Raw genomic sequence first — 14481 nt, forward strand, 5'->3', positions numbered from 1 at the left:
GGGAAAAAAGGTACCTTGAGATTAAAAAAAAGTTTGGAAAAGGAAAGGTTAAGAACGGATCAAGGAATTAAGATTAATTCTTACAGTTCTTGACTAAGAGATAGACAATACTATCTCGGCAAAGGAAAAGGCTGTGACTGCCTGCTTGCCTGCCAGCCTCACCACATCAAAGCCACACGAGGCTTGTTACTTATCACAACCCATGACACCCATTGCGTCATCTACACGCCATATTCCCCTTTCCACAAACTCCACCAGGTCCAGCCCGATGTTAACCCCCCGATTTCACGATCCCGTTTTGCGTCACTGGACCGGGGCGTTCCCGACTGTTCCGCCTGAGCCCCCTCGCTGACTGCATCCGACCCCGCCCGCCAGCACAGCCCTTTATCAAGGGGGGTCCCCACTCGCAGCCCCGCGGTTCGAGGGCTGCTCCGGCCGGGGAGCTCCCGCAGCCGCGAATTTCGCGAGGCTCCCTCTGCCCCGCCGGGCAGCTGCGGTCACAGCGCGACCGAGACGTCCCCGGGATCCCCGGGAACGGGAACCCCGGCGCCGCAGCGGCGGCTCCGCCCCAGGGGTACTACCCCGTCACAGGGAAGCGCCGGCAGGACCGGCGCCACCCCCTGAGCCGTGACGTGTGACGCTATCACCCGACAGCGCTCCTGTGACGCCACTACCGCGCGACAGCGTGACGCCAGCGCGCGTGCGCAGCGTTCCGCCGCCGGGAAGGTCGCAGCCGTGACCGGCCCAGCAGCCGCCGCCATGTTGTCCGTGGCCGCCCGCTCCGGGCCCTTCGCGCCCTACCTGTCGGCCGCGGCGCACGCCGTGCCCGGCCCCCTGAAGCCGCTGGCGCCGGCGGTGGCGCGTCGGGCCGAGAAGGTGCCGCTGGACCTGAAGCGGCCTCTGCTCTGCCGGGAGTCGATGAACGGCCGGTCGGCCCGGGGGGGTCTCGTCGCCGGCGCCAGCCTCAACGGTGCGGGCCGGGGGTCGGGACGCCGCGGGCCGGGCCCCGGGGGAGCCGCTCGGGGCGGGGACGGGCGGCGGCCGCGTCCCGCCGGCTCAGCGGGCGGGAGCCGGGCCCAGGGGCCGGCCGCCACCCCAGGCGGGACCGGGGCTTCGGCGGCAGGCGCCGGGGCACCGCACGACCTCGGGCGGCGAGCCGGGGGTGCTGCCGCCTCCGTCAGCGCTCCTCGGGCAGCGCTCGGCCTGCGCCCGGAGCGGGAGAAGGGGGGACTCGCCCCAGCGGCCGGCGAGGGTGTCCTCAGCGCTCGAGGTCCGGCCTGGCAGGCTGGGGGAAGCAGAGTCGTGAGTTAGTTGAGAGGTTCTGGCTTTTGCTGCTTTTTTTTTTTTTAAATATGTGATTCCAAGTTGTTATCATTACGGTAACGCGCGTTTATGACTAGAGAGTTAAGGGCACCTGAAAGCCTGCTTCTTTTTGATGACTCTCGGGGGGATGTTCATTTTGCAGTTGGGAAGATGCAGGAAAACTCTGTTTAGTTCAACAAGGTATTTAGCTGAGGGGCATCAAAGTGGAGATGTACAGTGAGAACACACGGTGTGTTTTACTGTTGCAGAAAACCAGCTCTAACGGTGAATTCACTATGTCAAAACTGTCACTGTTTCCTCTTTTGAAATTCCTGCATTCCCCCCCAGTTCATGCCGTGTTCAGAAAAGCGTCAGCCAGGTGAAGTTAGTCCCAAGTCGTTCTTGCAGAACCCGACTTCCAGCCAAAGGGCAGCGGTTCTCCACAAAACAGGCTGGTTTGCATTTCATGGAGAACTACTGCCCTTACCTGCTGCTGCTGGGCATGTGGTAACAGTTTGCTTCGTACTGTTACATAGGATATTCATATAGGTCTTGGAGATGGCAGTGCCTTGTGGAAGATGCTCTGTAGTGATTAGAACTACATACTTCACCTGACCCTCAACTGTAAAGGATATGTGCAGGTGAAAATTCTACACATCTATAACTAATGTAGCTGACATTTAGTCTTATTCTTAGTTTTAATTAACATCAAGCATGCTTTTCACTGAATATAAGCAATTTTTAGAAGTTAGTCTTCTTGCTTGTTACCAAATGTGAAATATTTTAAGTCTTGATACTGAAAATCAATTAGTATGGTTTACTCTCTCAGAATTTTGAATTTCAGTTTAATTTCTCTGTGGTAAAATCCTACAGCAAATACCTTCTCTATGCTGAGTAACTTGTAAATAAATGTAAATATTTTCCCCATTATATTGCATATAAATCCCCAAGAATTATTTTAAGTACTTTGAGAGAATGGTTTTATTAACCTCTGTTAACTTTGTGCCAACTGCTAGAAAAAGATAAAGACTAAATAGTTCTTTTCAAATAACCGAGGTTGCACTCTGGCAAGAAATATGTTCTGTCTTTGGTGTGTTCTTTTCTTTGGCTTATAGATTTTCACTGAGGGAAGCAGCTTTCTTTTGCTGGAGAAACTAATGGAAGGCCTCTTAGTTAGCCTTCACATCTTGTTGGTTTAGCACACAGGTTTGACATGGGGATCCCACTTGAAAAGCTTGGGAGTTGGATAGTTATTAGCTTTATCCCTAAATCCTTCTATGAAGTGAGCCTGGCAAATAGGCGACTGTAGGTTTAAAAATTTACTGGGGCAGTTACTTTTGACAACAGTTTAATATAAAGGGGGATGCCTGATACTGCATTTTTCATCTTAAAAATGCTTAGCCACACGCTTAAGATTATTAAAGGCATATAAGTTACTTCAGTCAAAGGAAAGCATAAAAGCGTTAAGCTACAGATGTGCAAACTTTACTAAATCGAATTTCTTCATAGCAATTTTTTTCAGGGAAACGTTTGAAGGGAAAACAGGTCTGTCTTTTCTTAGCTAGTCATAGTATCCTGCAGGAGTTTTGCCTTGAAATCTTCTGAAAAAACAGTTCACTTTAAACCCAGAACTTCTCACAGATTTTTCTACACCCGTATCAGGCTTCATGTAAGTTTCAAAGACTAGGTAAAATGGTTTCACAAATCACCTGTTCATCTGCCGAAAATACATTCTGGAAACCATTTTCCTACAACTTAAAATTGAAATGTATAATTAGCGGAATCCTACCCAGACTTTGGAATAACTTTTACCCGTTACTCCAAAAATGCAATTAAAAAAGTATAAATTAAAATACATCACAATATTTTTTTACCTGAAAGTGTTGTCATTTCATATTCTTTTTCTTGCAGCACCTGCCAGTGTTCGTTGCATCCATAATGATGTTGTGGTACCTGACTTCTCTGCCTATCGTCGTCAAGATGTGCTAGATGCCACTACATCTTCTCAAGGCAGCAGTGAAGCTAGAAAAGGGTTTTCCTACCTGGTGACTGCAACGACATGTGTAGCAACTGCATATGCTGCTAAGAATGTTGTCACCCAGTTTATTTCCAGCCTGAGTGCCTCTGCTGATGTGCTGGCGTTGTCAAAGATTGAGATCAAGTTGTCTGACATTCCAGAAGGCAAGAACATGGCTTTCAAGTGGAGAGGGAAGCCCCTTTTTGTGCGTCACAGAACCCAGGAAGAGATTAATCAGGAAGCTGCAGTCGATTTGTCTAAACTGAGGGATCCGCAGCATGACTTAGACAGAGTAAAGAAACCAGAATGGGTCATATTAGTAGGTGTCTGCACTCATCTTGGTTGTGTACCCATTGCTAATTCTGGAGATTTTGGCGGTTATTACTGCCCTTGCCATGGGTCCCATTACGATGCCTCTGGCAGAATCAGGAAAGGTCCTGCTCCCTATAACCTTGAGGTGCCGACTTACCAGTTTCTTAGTGATGATGTAGTGGTTGTTGGCTGAGTAACGAGGTGCTTGCTCACTTTCACGTTCCTGTGAATGTACACTCAAAAGGGTTAACTGAGATTCTGCAATACTGTCAAATCAGATGATCCTGAAAGCATATTAGCTGTCTACATTCTCAACCAGAAGTGTGTTTGAATACTTCCCTGTGTTCAATTTTAATAAAAACTTGGAGTGAGCACTTGTTCCTGACTTACAATAACGTGTATTTATTTGTGTACTGACTTGTCGTGTGTCTAGTCAAAGAGGTACTACAGCAGACTCAGAATGTGTTTATGGAGCCGTCCTGCAGGGCTGCTGATTCAAGATAGACACTGAACTACAAAGCCATTGTTTCCTTAATACTCCATGTTTTCATTATTTGTATTTTTTTGTTTTTACTACATTATGGTAAGAAAAAAGATCTAAAAAAGATCTTGCTATGAACTTCTAACAGTGTTTGGAGTAAGTTTCAATATAGAATCCTATGAGATGTAATCCTTTTCCTTCCAGTGTATGTTTTTTGTTTGTTTTCAAAGGAAGTGAAGGAAAAAGTAAATAAAAACCTACCTAGAAAGAAAACTCCTTGTTCAGAGGCAGTTTATAATTGTTTACCTAGAATGGTAGCAATGTAATGTTATGACGATGTGGACAAAAATAAGCGTGTCATGGTAGAACTACAAAATGATTTTTTTTGCTTGCAGATAAGACTTGATCTTATGCGTATCTAAACATCAGATCAGGTGCTTAGGACACTGAAAAATTTGTGACACTTTTCCAAAAGAAGTAAGTTGAGAAGGAAGTAAAAAGGGAAACCCAAGTTTTACAGAGGGTGAAAAATAAATCGTTAAGAACCACTCAAGTCTGGACTAATCTCTAATGTTAGACGTAGCAAAAGGTTGTGTTGCCATCAGAGATGATTTAAGACTCGATGTGTGTGAAGATTACTGTTTCATATTGCCTATCGGCTAAGCTCAATAAAGGCCAAAACTTTGAACCCCTTCTTACCTTGATGCTGACTCTGAAGGCATGGAGAAACAAATGCAGCCTGAAATAGATCTTTTAACCAATATTGGTCCTGCCGGTACAAAACAAAGGTAGCAATTAATTGCCTGCAGTACAGGAGAAGAAACAAGGTTTGCTGTTCCCAGAACAAAAAAAAACCCCACCACCAAACTATCTTGTCATTCTTGTTTGCTTCCTGTTCTTTACTGCTGTTCTGTGAATGCTTCTGTCTTGCACTGCATTAATGTGCTCCTCCAGTTGCAAAACAGAAAATACAGTCCTCAGAATTCCCCGGGTCTGGAATGTTTAGCCTCACGTATACCTCATGTAAAGCTTTGATGACAGCTGGGTTAAAGCTGAAGTTTTAAATAGGATTAATCAGAATATTGATGCATATAGCTCACCTGTTCTCAAACAATTCGGTGAAAAAAAGACCATAGATGACTATTACAGAAGTTCTTAGGTATGCATTTTACACCATTTCATAAATTTGAGCTTTGCACCGTATCACTATGTCCACAAAAACATTCTCAATAACTTTTTTTGGTATAATGAACGATGCTAAACTAGTACTGAAAGAGATGTTCCCAAACTTGTATCTAAATAATTGGTATTCATGAATGTGCCTTGTATTACAGGGTTGATCTTTCCTCAAATTTTGTATTTCAAGAAAAGAAGCTTAGTAACTCCTGACGTAGCATTAGAGCATTGCTCATCTGTTCTCAAGTAGCTACTCTTACCTCTTCCTAAAAATGGTTTTTAGCCCACAGGTTACATTATTTAGTCCCAACCTTTGTTTCATAATCACTAAGTAACTGCGGTACCAGTAAATTTGCCCCCGTAAAGCAAGGAATGGCCAGGGCAGTTTCTGAGTTGACAAGTGAACACAGTGAAAGCTAGAGTAGTTATGTCACAGCTGGGCTTAAAGGGTCACGCATAAAATTACTTGCACAGAATAAACTGTTACTTAAATTACATCAAACTGACTCGATCAAATCTCGCCAATCTACAACTAATGCAGCACCGTGACATTGGACGCATTTGAGAACAAAACAGCAGCTTTTACTGTAAACATGAGATGCCAGTGTTGTGGTTTAACCTCAGCCGGCAACTAAGCCCCACACAGCCACTCGCTCACTCCCCTCCGGTGGGATGGGGGAGAGAATCGGAAGAGCAAAAGTGAGAAAACTCGTGGGTTGAGATCAAGACAGTTTAACAGGGAAAGCAAAAGTCACGCACACAAGCAAAGCAAAACAAGGAATTAATTCACTCCTTCCCATGGGCAGGCGGGTGTTCAGCCATCTCCAGGAAAGCAGGGCTCCATCACACGTAACGGTGACTTGGGAAGACAAACGCCACCACTCCAAATGTCCCCCCCCTTCCTCCTTCTTCCCCCAGCTTTATATGCTGAGCACGACGTCATATGGTGTGGGATATCCCTTTGGTCAGTTGGGGTCGGCTGTCCCGGCTGTGTCCCCTCCCAGCTCCTTGTGCACCCCCAGCCTCCTCGCTGGTGGGGTGGGGTGAGAGGCAGAAAAGGCCTCAACTCTGTGTAAGCACTGCTCAGCAGTAACTGAAACATCCCTCTATTATCAACATTATTTTCATACTAAATTCAAAACCAGCTGCTATGAATAAAATTAATTCTATCCCAGCCAAAACCAGGACAGCCAGCAATGCCTTTTGTCACCAGACTGATGACATAACAGTTTAAGAAGCTGAAGTATTGATTTTTAGGCAATGCAGATACAATAGCCTCTATGCTTTCTTCAGTTAAAGGCTTTGTATTTTTAAAGTGGCAACAAATCATTCATAATGGCCCAATTGTGCCTTAAGAAAGAATCAAGATTTACTAGAATTTGAGAAATAAGGTAAAGAGTTAACAGCCTCAAATCTCCAAAACCACTCACAGTTTGGTACCGCAAGTACAGATGCAAACTAGAAAACCATGAAATTTCATCTGAACACATTAAAACACTTTTTTACTGTGAAGGTTGTCAAACACTGGAATAAGTTGCCTAGAGATGTTGTAGAGTATCCATGGAGATACTCAAAACCAACTGGACAGTCCTGAGCAACCCTGCTTGAGGCAAGGGGGTTGGACTCGATCACCTCAAGAGGTCCCTTCCAACATCAGCGACGCTGTGATTTGCAAGGAATAATGTCCAATTATGGTATTGTCTTGTCTGGGACAAGAAACTCCAAAAGGCCCGAACTCCCTAAGGGGGAAGCGTAACGCAAGCAAGGGTAAACCTCCACGCAGTGATGTGCTGGTTGCCAGTAATGAGCTCATAATTACCTTGTGGGCTAAGATGTCCTTGGAAGGAGCTCTCAGCACTGCCACTAATTACAGACATTACCACCATATAAATGTGTAAGGTTATCCTTTTCACGGCTAGCGCACCCTGTGGGGCTGAAAGTACAGTGTTCAAGTACACAGAAAACACTGCTGTATTTTATTAAATTCTGAAGAGTCATTGATTCCTAAGAAGCAATCGCTTGCTGGGCTTTACTACGTTCATGTATTTCCACATTGACTCCCTCCACTTCACTAATGGCCTTACCAGGGCTCTATTCCTAACGTTAGATCCTTTTTGCTTAAACTGTTTGCCAGCGAAAACAAAAAACAAACTCGGAGATTTCACAAAGCTAACAGGGCACCTTTCCCCCTCCAAAAATGTATGAAGCCCCACTTCCCTCTTCAAACTGGGGTTTCCTTATATTTGTGTAAGACAACTCTGTGCTCTGTACAGTTTTCTTTTTGAGCGGCAGTATGAAGTCACGCTTTTCCCTGTGCCTCATACTGTCAGCCGTATGATCAGTCTGCTTTAGCCAGCCAGGCCAGCATCATTCACTGCTGTTGACTTGACAGGGTGGCAGGAGCTAAAAGCAAGGACAAGTCTGATGCTAGTACAGGTTTGCCAGCTTGATCAGTGTTGGGCCTGACGTTTTTCAGCAGCGAAGCTGTAAAGCACAAGCCTATGCCAGAGAGAGGAGCTGCACTGCCCGCCTTTCATCTGTGTGCTTCTAACGTAAAAAGCAGCAGCCACGTATCTGTTTCTTCTCAGCTAGCTACTTTTTCTCCTTTAGAACAAAACAGTCTTTATGAAGTTGCTGAACAGAGTTCATGTTTGTTTAATAAAAAAAGCTTTTCCGATAAGGGGAATAAAGATACTAAAATCAAAACATAATTTTTAGTATTTGACATTTCAAAAGCTTTGTCTTTCCTTTTCTGTATCTTTAGAAGAGGGGCAATATTTTTTATGGTTACTGCTGTCAAAGGAATAATTAGTGCAGAGACTCTAAACAAAAATTCAGAATATTAAGTCATTTTCATGGCTAATGACATGGTTTTTTAAGCCTTCTGATTTGTTAGGTCCACTTGTCAGAACTGAAGACAGTTTCCCATACAGCCTCTGTACAGTCATTAACGTATGTTCCTGCAAACCAAAGGAGGCAGCGTTCCCAAAGGCCATGTTGCACAGCAGCACAGTTATCAAGGACACTCTTGCCACTGATCACCAACAAAATGTACATGAAGAAGAAACCCTATGAAGAGGGTTCCTAAGCAGTTCAGGTATACCTGAGGAACACAGTGGTCAGTTCTCCAGTTAAAGGACCGTTCAGCATCCGAGCAATACATTTCTCATCAGTAGAAGTGACAAGTGACAGGATGACAATGACCCTTCTCCAGCCTTGGAAAAGGAAAAAGTAAGTTAGTTATAGATGGAAGGAGAGAGTTTAAAGCTACTGAAGGCTGGGTGTCCTCCATGGATAAGATTTTCTCAGCTGCCTACAGATGATGCTTATTTTACGTGTTAATTGCTTCTATCCTCCACAGAGCTGGTAGCACTGTTCGTTATTCAAATGATTCACATTCTAAGACAATTTTTGGTTATTTATAGTGTTGGGAAGCTCTGGCTGTGATCTGTATTAACTCTGCCAGATTTCGTGCTTTCAAGTAATTTCTTTTCCTTATGTTTCAGTAATAGTTTTGAAGAGATGGCTAAATGAAAAATACCTTTCATGTTAATAATGCAGGTGAGCCTGTCTCTGAAGGACTTTAGCACTTCATGCCCATTTTTGCTGACCAGTATACATTTTGCAATCACCATGAAAATCCAAATTTTCTCTCATCATAACCTTTTAAATATATGCCGTTTACTCAGGCTCAGATCAAAAGTATCCGTTAATCTAGGGCCTGCTTTGATACACCTAGAAACTGATGGTTTTCGGGGTGGTTCCCCAGGCTATAGCACCTAATATATTCAGAATAGAGTTCCCAGTAGTTCTGCTACCATTAAAAGTACTTGACAGTCCCTCAAATCACGATCTTAAGTTAAAAGTCTGGAAGAGGAGAGAGAAACGTGATGACCATCTGCAAACAGCTAGAGGAACTGCAACATCACACAGGAACCACAGCACAACCAGGGATACACCTCACGCCTCTGGAGTGTCATTCCAGAGCACCCTCCCTTTCTTTTCCTGCAAGCTGGGAATTCACCCCTACGCAACTACAGCGGCAAATGAAGAGGGAACAGCTTCCAAGAATTATTTTTGTCCAAAAAACAATCAGTTAGTTGCAAATGTAATACGCTGCACTCGACAAATTATTTAGCATAATTATGACATTTTAAAGACTACTGTAACAGTATCAATTGTAACAGCCTTTATTCTTGCAAAAAATATTTAAGTGTTTGTTCTTTTTTTAAAGGAAAATATAAGAGCTTTTATGCACTAAAAGCAGAGGAAGAACATATCTGTGCAATTAGAAGGCTTTATCATAATATGGACACAAAATGTCATGTAAAGCCTACAAGGAAATACTGATCTCAACATTTCAAAACTTTTAGATCTCAGCTGTGATTTCAACTTTTCAAATTATACCATTGCATTGTACTTCTGGAGAAAAACAAACAGAATACATATATGTTCTGCTTGCAAAGTTGGTTTCTACATCCAAGATAAAATGACAACCTTTCGGCATTCCCATACTCCTCCTGGGAATCAAAGAGGCAAAACACAACAGAGTGCTCCAGTGAATAATACTGTTCGTGCTCCCTGAGCACGTACAACTGGAGCCAGGCAAGCTCACCTCTACAGCCCACCGGATTTGTTTTGCATTCCTGCCTGTAAGATGAGTCTGCCAGGATGCAGACAAGCTGAGCCAGAGCCACAGGGGCATTGGGCCCATCCTGAATCTGGTATTTCTGAAACCTTTAAGCTGCAGAATATCTTGTCATTCGGTTATCCTAATCCAAGCTGCCATCAAACCCCAAGATCTTCAGTGTTAAACTAGAGCCTACAAACCTTCCCAGCTTTGGTTCCTGTAACTACAGAATAGTCCAACAGAAAATTTTCAAGATGCAAGTAGTATAAGCTTATTCACTAATAAAACAGTAAAATAAAAAACTCAAACAGATTCCTAGAATTAAGCAGTATTAACCAGAGACTACAATGTGGTCTGACATTATGCTGATATCTGGATATATTGAGCCAGAATTCTGCCTGACACCAGCTCTACAATAAAAGTGTCATTCATTTCAGGGATTCCGTCTCAATTTATGCAAGTGGCAGTCAGTGACAATTTAAAACCATTGTGTCCAGCCTATTTTGTGAGCAACCCACATCCTATGTGCATGCAAATATTAATTCTAATGTATAATTTTCTTTGTGTGTCATGAAAGAAGAAAACAATTAGATTGCTTTCTCCCTTTCCTTTTCAAATGGATTCAGACAACACAAAGTTCCTGTAGCTGAAGCAAGTGGACAAGTACAAAAAATGGTGTGTTGCCCATACTACAACAGGCTCAGGACATTGGAATGTGTATATGGTTCAGCTGAGGCACGTGATTCTGCCAGATGAATTTAAAGGCCAACCCTACAGAAAGACACTGAGATTCTAAGTCTGACTTCGATATCATAAAACCCCCCAAGAGGAGTCTTTCGTTGACTACCGAGGAAGCCAGGTTTGGGTAGGTGGTTAGGGTGGACGCTTGGAGCTGGTAGTGCAACCACGCTTTTACTCTGACTGAGCTTCCCCAGCAGATGACCAGAGTCTGTGTGGTGGGTTCTAGGAGAGACCATGCTGCGAGAAACAAGGGCAATAACTATGAAATGTTAACCAGCACCTATATTTAACATTACTTAGCCTTAGATATTTGTGCTTTAGATGGAGAATTTTTATTTTCCACATATCTAGCAATTTAGCAAAACAATCAGCTATAACTGAGAAGTCAGACAAAACTGATAAACTGCTCCTAGTGAACGAGGAAATGTCATCAAGAGGAATGTGGTTTCAGAAAACAGTTTGGTCATGCTTCCATCTCCTAACCTCTGCCACTGCTAATACACTTGCCTTGAGGTGCATGTTATTAAATCCTGGGTTCATAGAAGTGGCACAGCCAGGTGCAATTTGTTCATTCCCGTACCTACTGGATGTATTGTAATAGTTGATAGTGTTTGCAATGGGAGGAGCAAAAGAAGGTGCTGCAGACTTCAACAAGGCTCACTGTATTTAGAAAATTTCTGCAGAAATTGTAAGAGGACAACAGCTATGACACATAACATGTAACGTAGTGCCTTAGGTGCCTTAGGTGAACAGTTGTATTAATACTAAATTTTCAAAATTAATGATGCTTCAATTCATTAAAGCCTTAATTCAGATTTTGTGCATATTAAAATACAAAATAAAGCTATAATCCTATTTGTAAGCATCTGGAGTACCATAAGGTGATAAGTAATAGCCTCCATGGATTTATCGAGAACAAATCATGTCAATGCTATCACATTTGTTGCTATAATAGGATAACAGGCCTTGGAAACAGGGGGATATTAGCAGTAGCTATCAAACTTTTAAGTAAGATTTTCACACCATCTCACAAGACATTCTCTTGTCTACTAAGAAACCTGATATAAGTGGAAGTATTGTAGAGGACAACTGCTTCAAAAACAGTCCTTACAGACGAACTACCAACAGTTCCCTGTTAGACCAAAGAGACGTGGTGTGAGGAGTTCTGCAAGAATCTGTTTGGGTCCAGCACTGTTCAGTGTATTTGTTAATGAACTAGATGTCAGAAGAGAGAATGAGCATTATAAAGCTTGCATATGGTAAACTGGGTACAGCTGCAAACTTTGATGAAAAAAGGATTAGAATTAAAAATAATCTTGACAAATAATGCTCTACGAGGCTAGGATGTATTGTGATAGGAAGTAATAGCTAGGTAGCAGATCTGCAGAAAAGGATCTTGGGTTATAGTAGATCACAGGCTGAAGGTGAGTCCAGAGGACCATAATGTGATGGAAAAGGCTGCCCTGTTGGGATGGAGGCTTGTATGGAAGATGTGAAATCCCATCCTACTTTATCACTGGTGAAGCATTACCTGAAGATGATGTGTAGCTCAAAGTGCTTTATTTAAAGAAAATTGTGGCCCAACTGGAGTAGTATCCAGAGGACTGCAACAACTATGCTTAAATTTACATGTGACTGAAATATAAGTGGAACAAGTGGAAAAGATAGAGAAGATGCAACAACACTTTTAAAACTATTTCAAAACAAAAATATAAATAGGCAAACATGAGCTATTCTTTGCAACCTTTGGGTATAAACCAAGAAATAATACGCTTGAATTAGAAGCCAAGAGATTTAATTGAGACTTTGGGGGGAGGAAAACAAGTCTTTCCAACTGTAGAATATTTAATAGTTAAGAGTAGTTCAAGCTTGGATACCTGAAAAGAGATGTGGAATGTCCGCGCTGGAAATTTTGAAGAACACTTGTCAGTAGCAGCTCAGGCATAACTGATGGGGCTTTGGGGACCTTCCAAGGTGGCTTCCAGCTGCACACCTCTGTGAATCTATGAAAACAGAACAATGAATGGTTTCTAACATTTTTAATACATCATATTTTATCTTTGAAGATTAAAATCTGTGGGGATAAAATATAACATTGAAATGAATGGGATTCTTGATACAGGAATAGGGTAAGCTGAGGAACCCTCATGCTGAGGGACTGGACAAATTAATGGAAGAAAAAAAAATGATTACAAAACATTCCTCTGGTCAGGAAGTTGCAAGATAGGGAGAAAATTTGAGGGAAATATCACTGAATGTGTGCTTTATTCTCGCATTCTTTCCTTAGTATCTGCTTATAGCCACTATTAGATGTAGGATACTGAGCTATATGGACTTTTTGTCTGACTCATTAGAGTTGTTCTTATATTGTTTAACATCCTGCATCAACTATGACTAGCACCTAATGAGATGCAAGAGCGAAACAACAGATTATAACTTGTCTTGCTTAAAGAAAACACAGAACTGTTGGCATTTATTGTCCGAACACAACTAGCAAGCAGTTTGCGTCACAACTGTGATATATTTTCTTCATGAACTATTTAGCATTATAACATTTTAATAACCTCAAGACATTATGACATTGCCTTGTTCTAATAATGCATATTCAAAATCTAATGTACCATATTGTTTACTACACGCACTTTTTTTTTTCCCAGCATTAGAAATTTAAATCAAGCAATTCTGGAATTAAACCACATTAGAGATGCGTATGTTACTTGGTTTTACCTAACTTTTGCAGGAGCTAGAAACATGAGACAGGGGAGATGGTCTCTTCTGTCTATAAATGCCAGTAGAATTAGTAGGGGAAGGTAACTTCCACGTTTAATAATACTATCTAGTACTGATGGCTGATGGCTTTTGTCAGCCAGTTACAGAATTAGCAACTGTACTATGACTTTGTCCTCTCCCATGCCAAACAGAAGTTACACACCTAAAGACACAGCTGGGATCAGAAGGCAGTACAAATGAGAGTTGGTTTTGCTTCAGGACTTAGCATGAGCCTATATTTGAGTTATCTTTAGTAAAAAATTCTATAGTAAAAATCCCCAATATGCAGATGTCTGTGCATAATTTTCTGCAAGCAATCTAATAGTAGTGTCAGCCAGAATTGGTTTACTCCTGCCATGTAACATGGTAACAGAACTCCAAATTTTCCTCTGTGAGCAGTCATATGATTTGCAAGTAATTGCAATACATGTCAGCCTCTTAATTCCTATCACAAACAAAAAGTGCCAGCTTCCTGCAGAGATCTATTGGTTTGCAGAGCCCTAGGACGATCAAAAGAGCTATTGAGGAATGCATAATTTCCTAGCAGGTCCAGGAAATTTTATATGTATGGGGATTTAATGGTTAAAAAAGGGTACTTAAAAACATAATGTAAACCACTTGAATATATGTCCCGAGAAGACAGACTTCATGTGTACAGAAATTATCCTCCCTTGTCTACATTTGAAGAAGTTAAAGGAATAGCAAGAAGCAGCTAAACAAGATAAGTTTTATTTCATAGGTTAACAGCACTGGGGCTTTTTATTAGTCTGTGTTTGGACCAGAAGGAGGAGGATACCAAGTAGTTTATTTTGTAACCATAGCTGTTGTGCATAACTCACGTATAGTTGGTGACTGATGACAGCATCCTTTAGGTAACATTGCTATTTGAAAAAAAAAAAAAAGGAGCTCTCCATTTGGAGTGCAACTAGTGTGACAGAGCATTTCAGATGTCAGTCTGAAATGTCACTTGTAGGATGTCATCCCTACACACAGAACAGCTTGTCAGTTGTGACAGGCTACAACTGGGTTTTTCCCTCTATTTTCAGTTCCAAC

The 14481-nt window shown here is 42.3% G+C and overlaps 1 protein-coding gene across 1 annotated transcript; it reads left to right on the plus strand.

Annotated features, from left to right (window-relative positions):
- Positions 1 to 716: 716 nt before the first annotated feature.
- On the plus strand, positions 717 to 4016 carry UQCRFS1 (ubiquinol-cytochrome c reductase, Rieske iron-sulfur polypeptide 1). The gene is made up of 2 exons (XM_076349226.1): positions 717 to 970; positions 3214 to 4016. The coding sequence occupies exons 1-2, from the start codon at positions 760 to 762 to the stop codon at positions 3822 to 3824; spliced, it is 822 nt and encodes a 273-aa protein (XP_076205341.1). The 5' UTR covers positions 717 to 759; the 3' UTR covers positions 3825 to 4016.
- Positions 4017 to 14481: the final 10465 nt, after the last annotated feature.

Source organism: Aptenodytes patagonicus, chromosome 11, assembly GCF_965638725.1.
Source record: "Aptenodytes patagonicus chromosome 11, bAptPat1.pri.cur, whole genome shotgun sequence".
Lineage (NCBI taxonomy): Eukaryota > Metazoa > Chordata > Aves > Sphenisciformes > Spheniscidae > Aptenodytes > Aptenodytes patagonicus.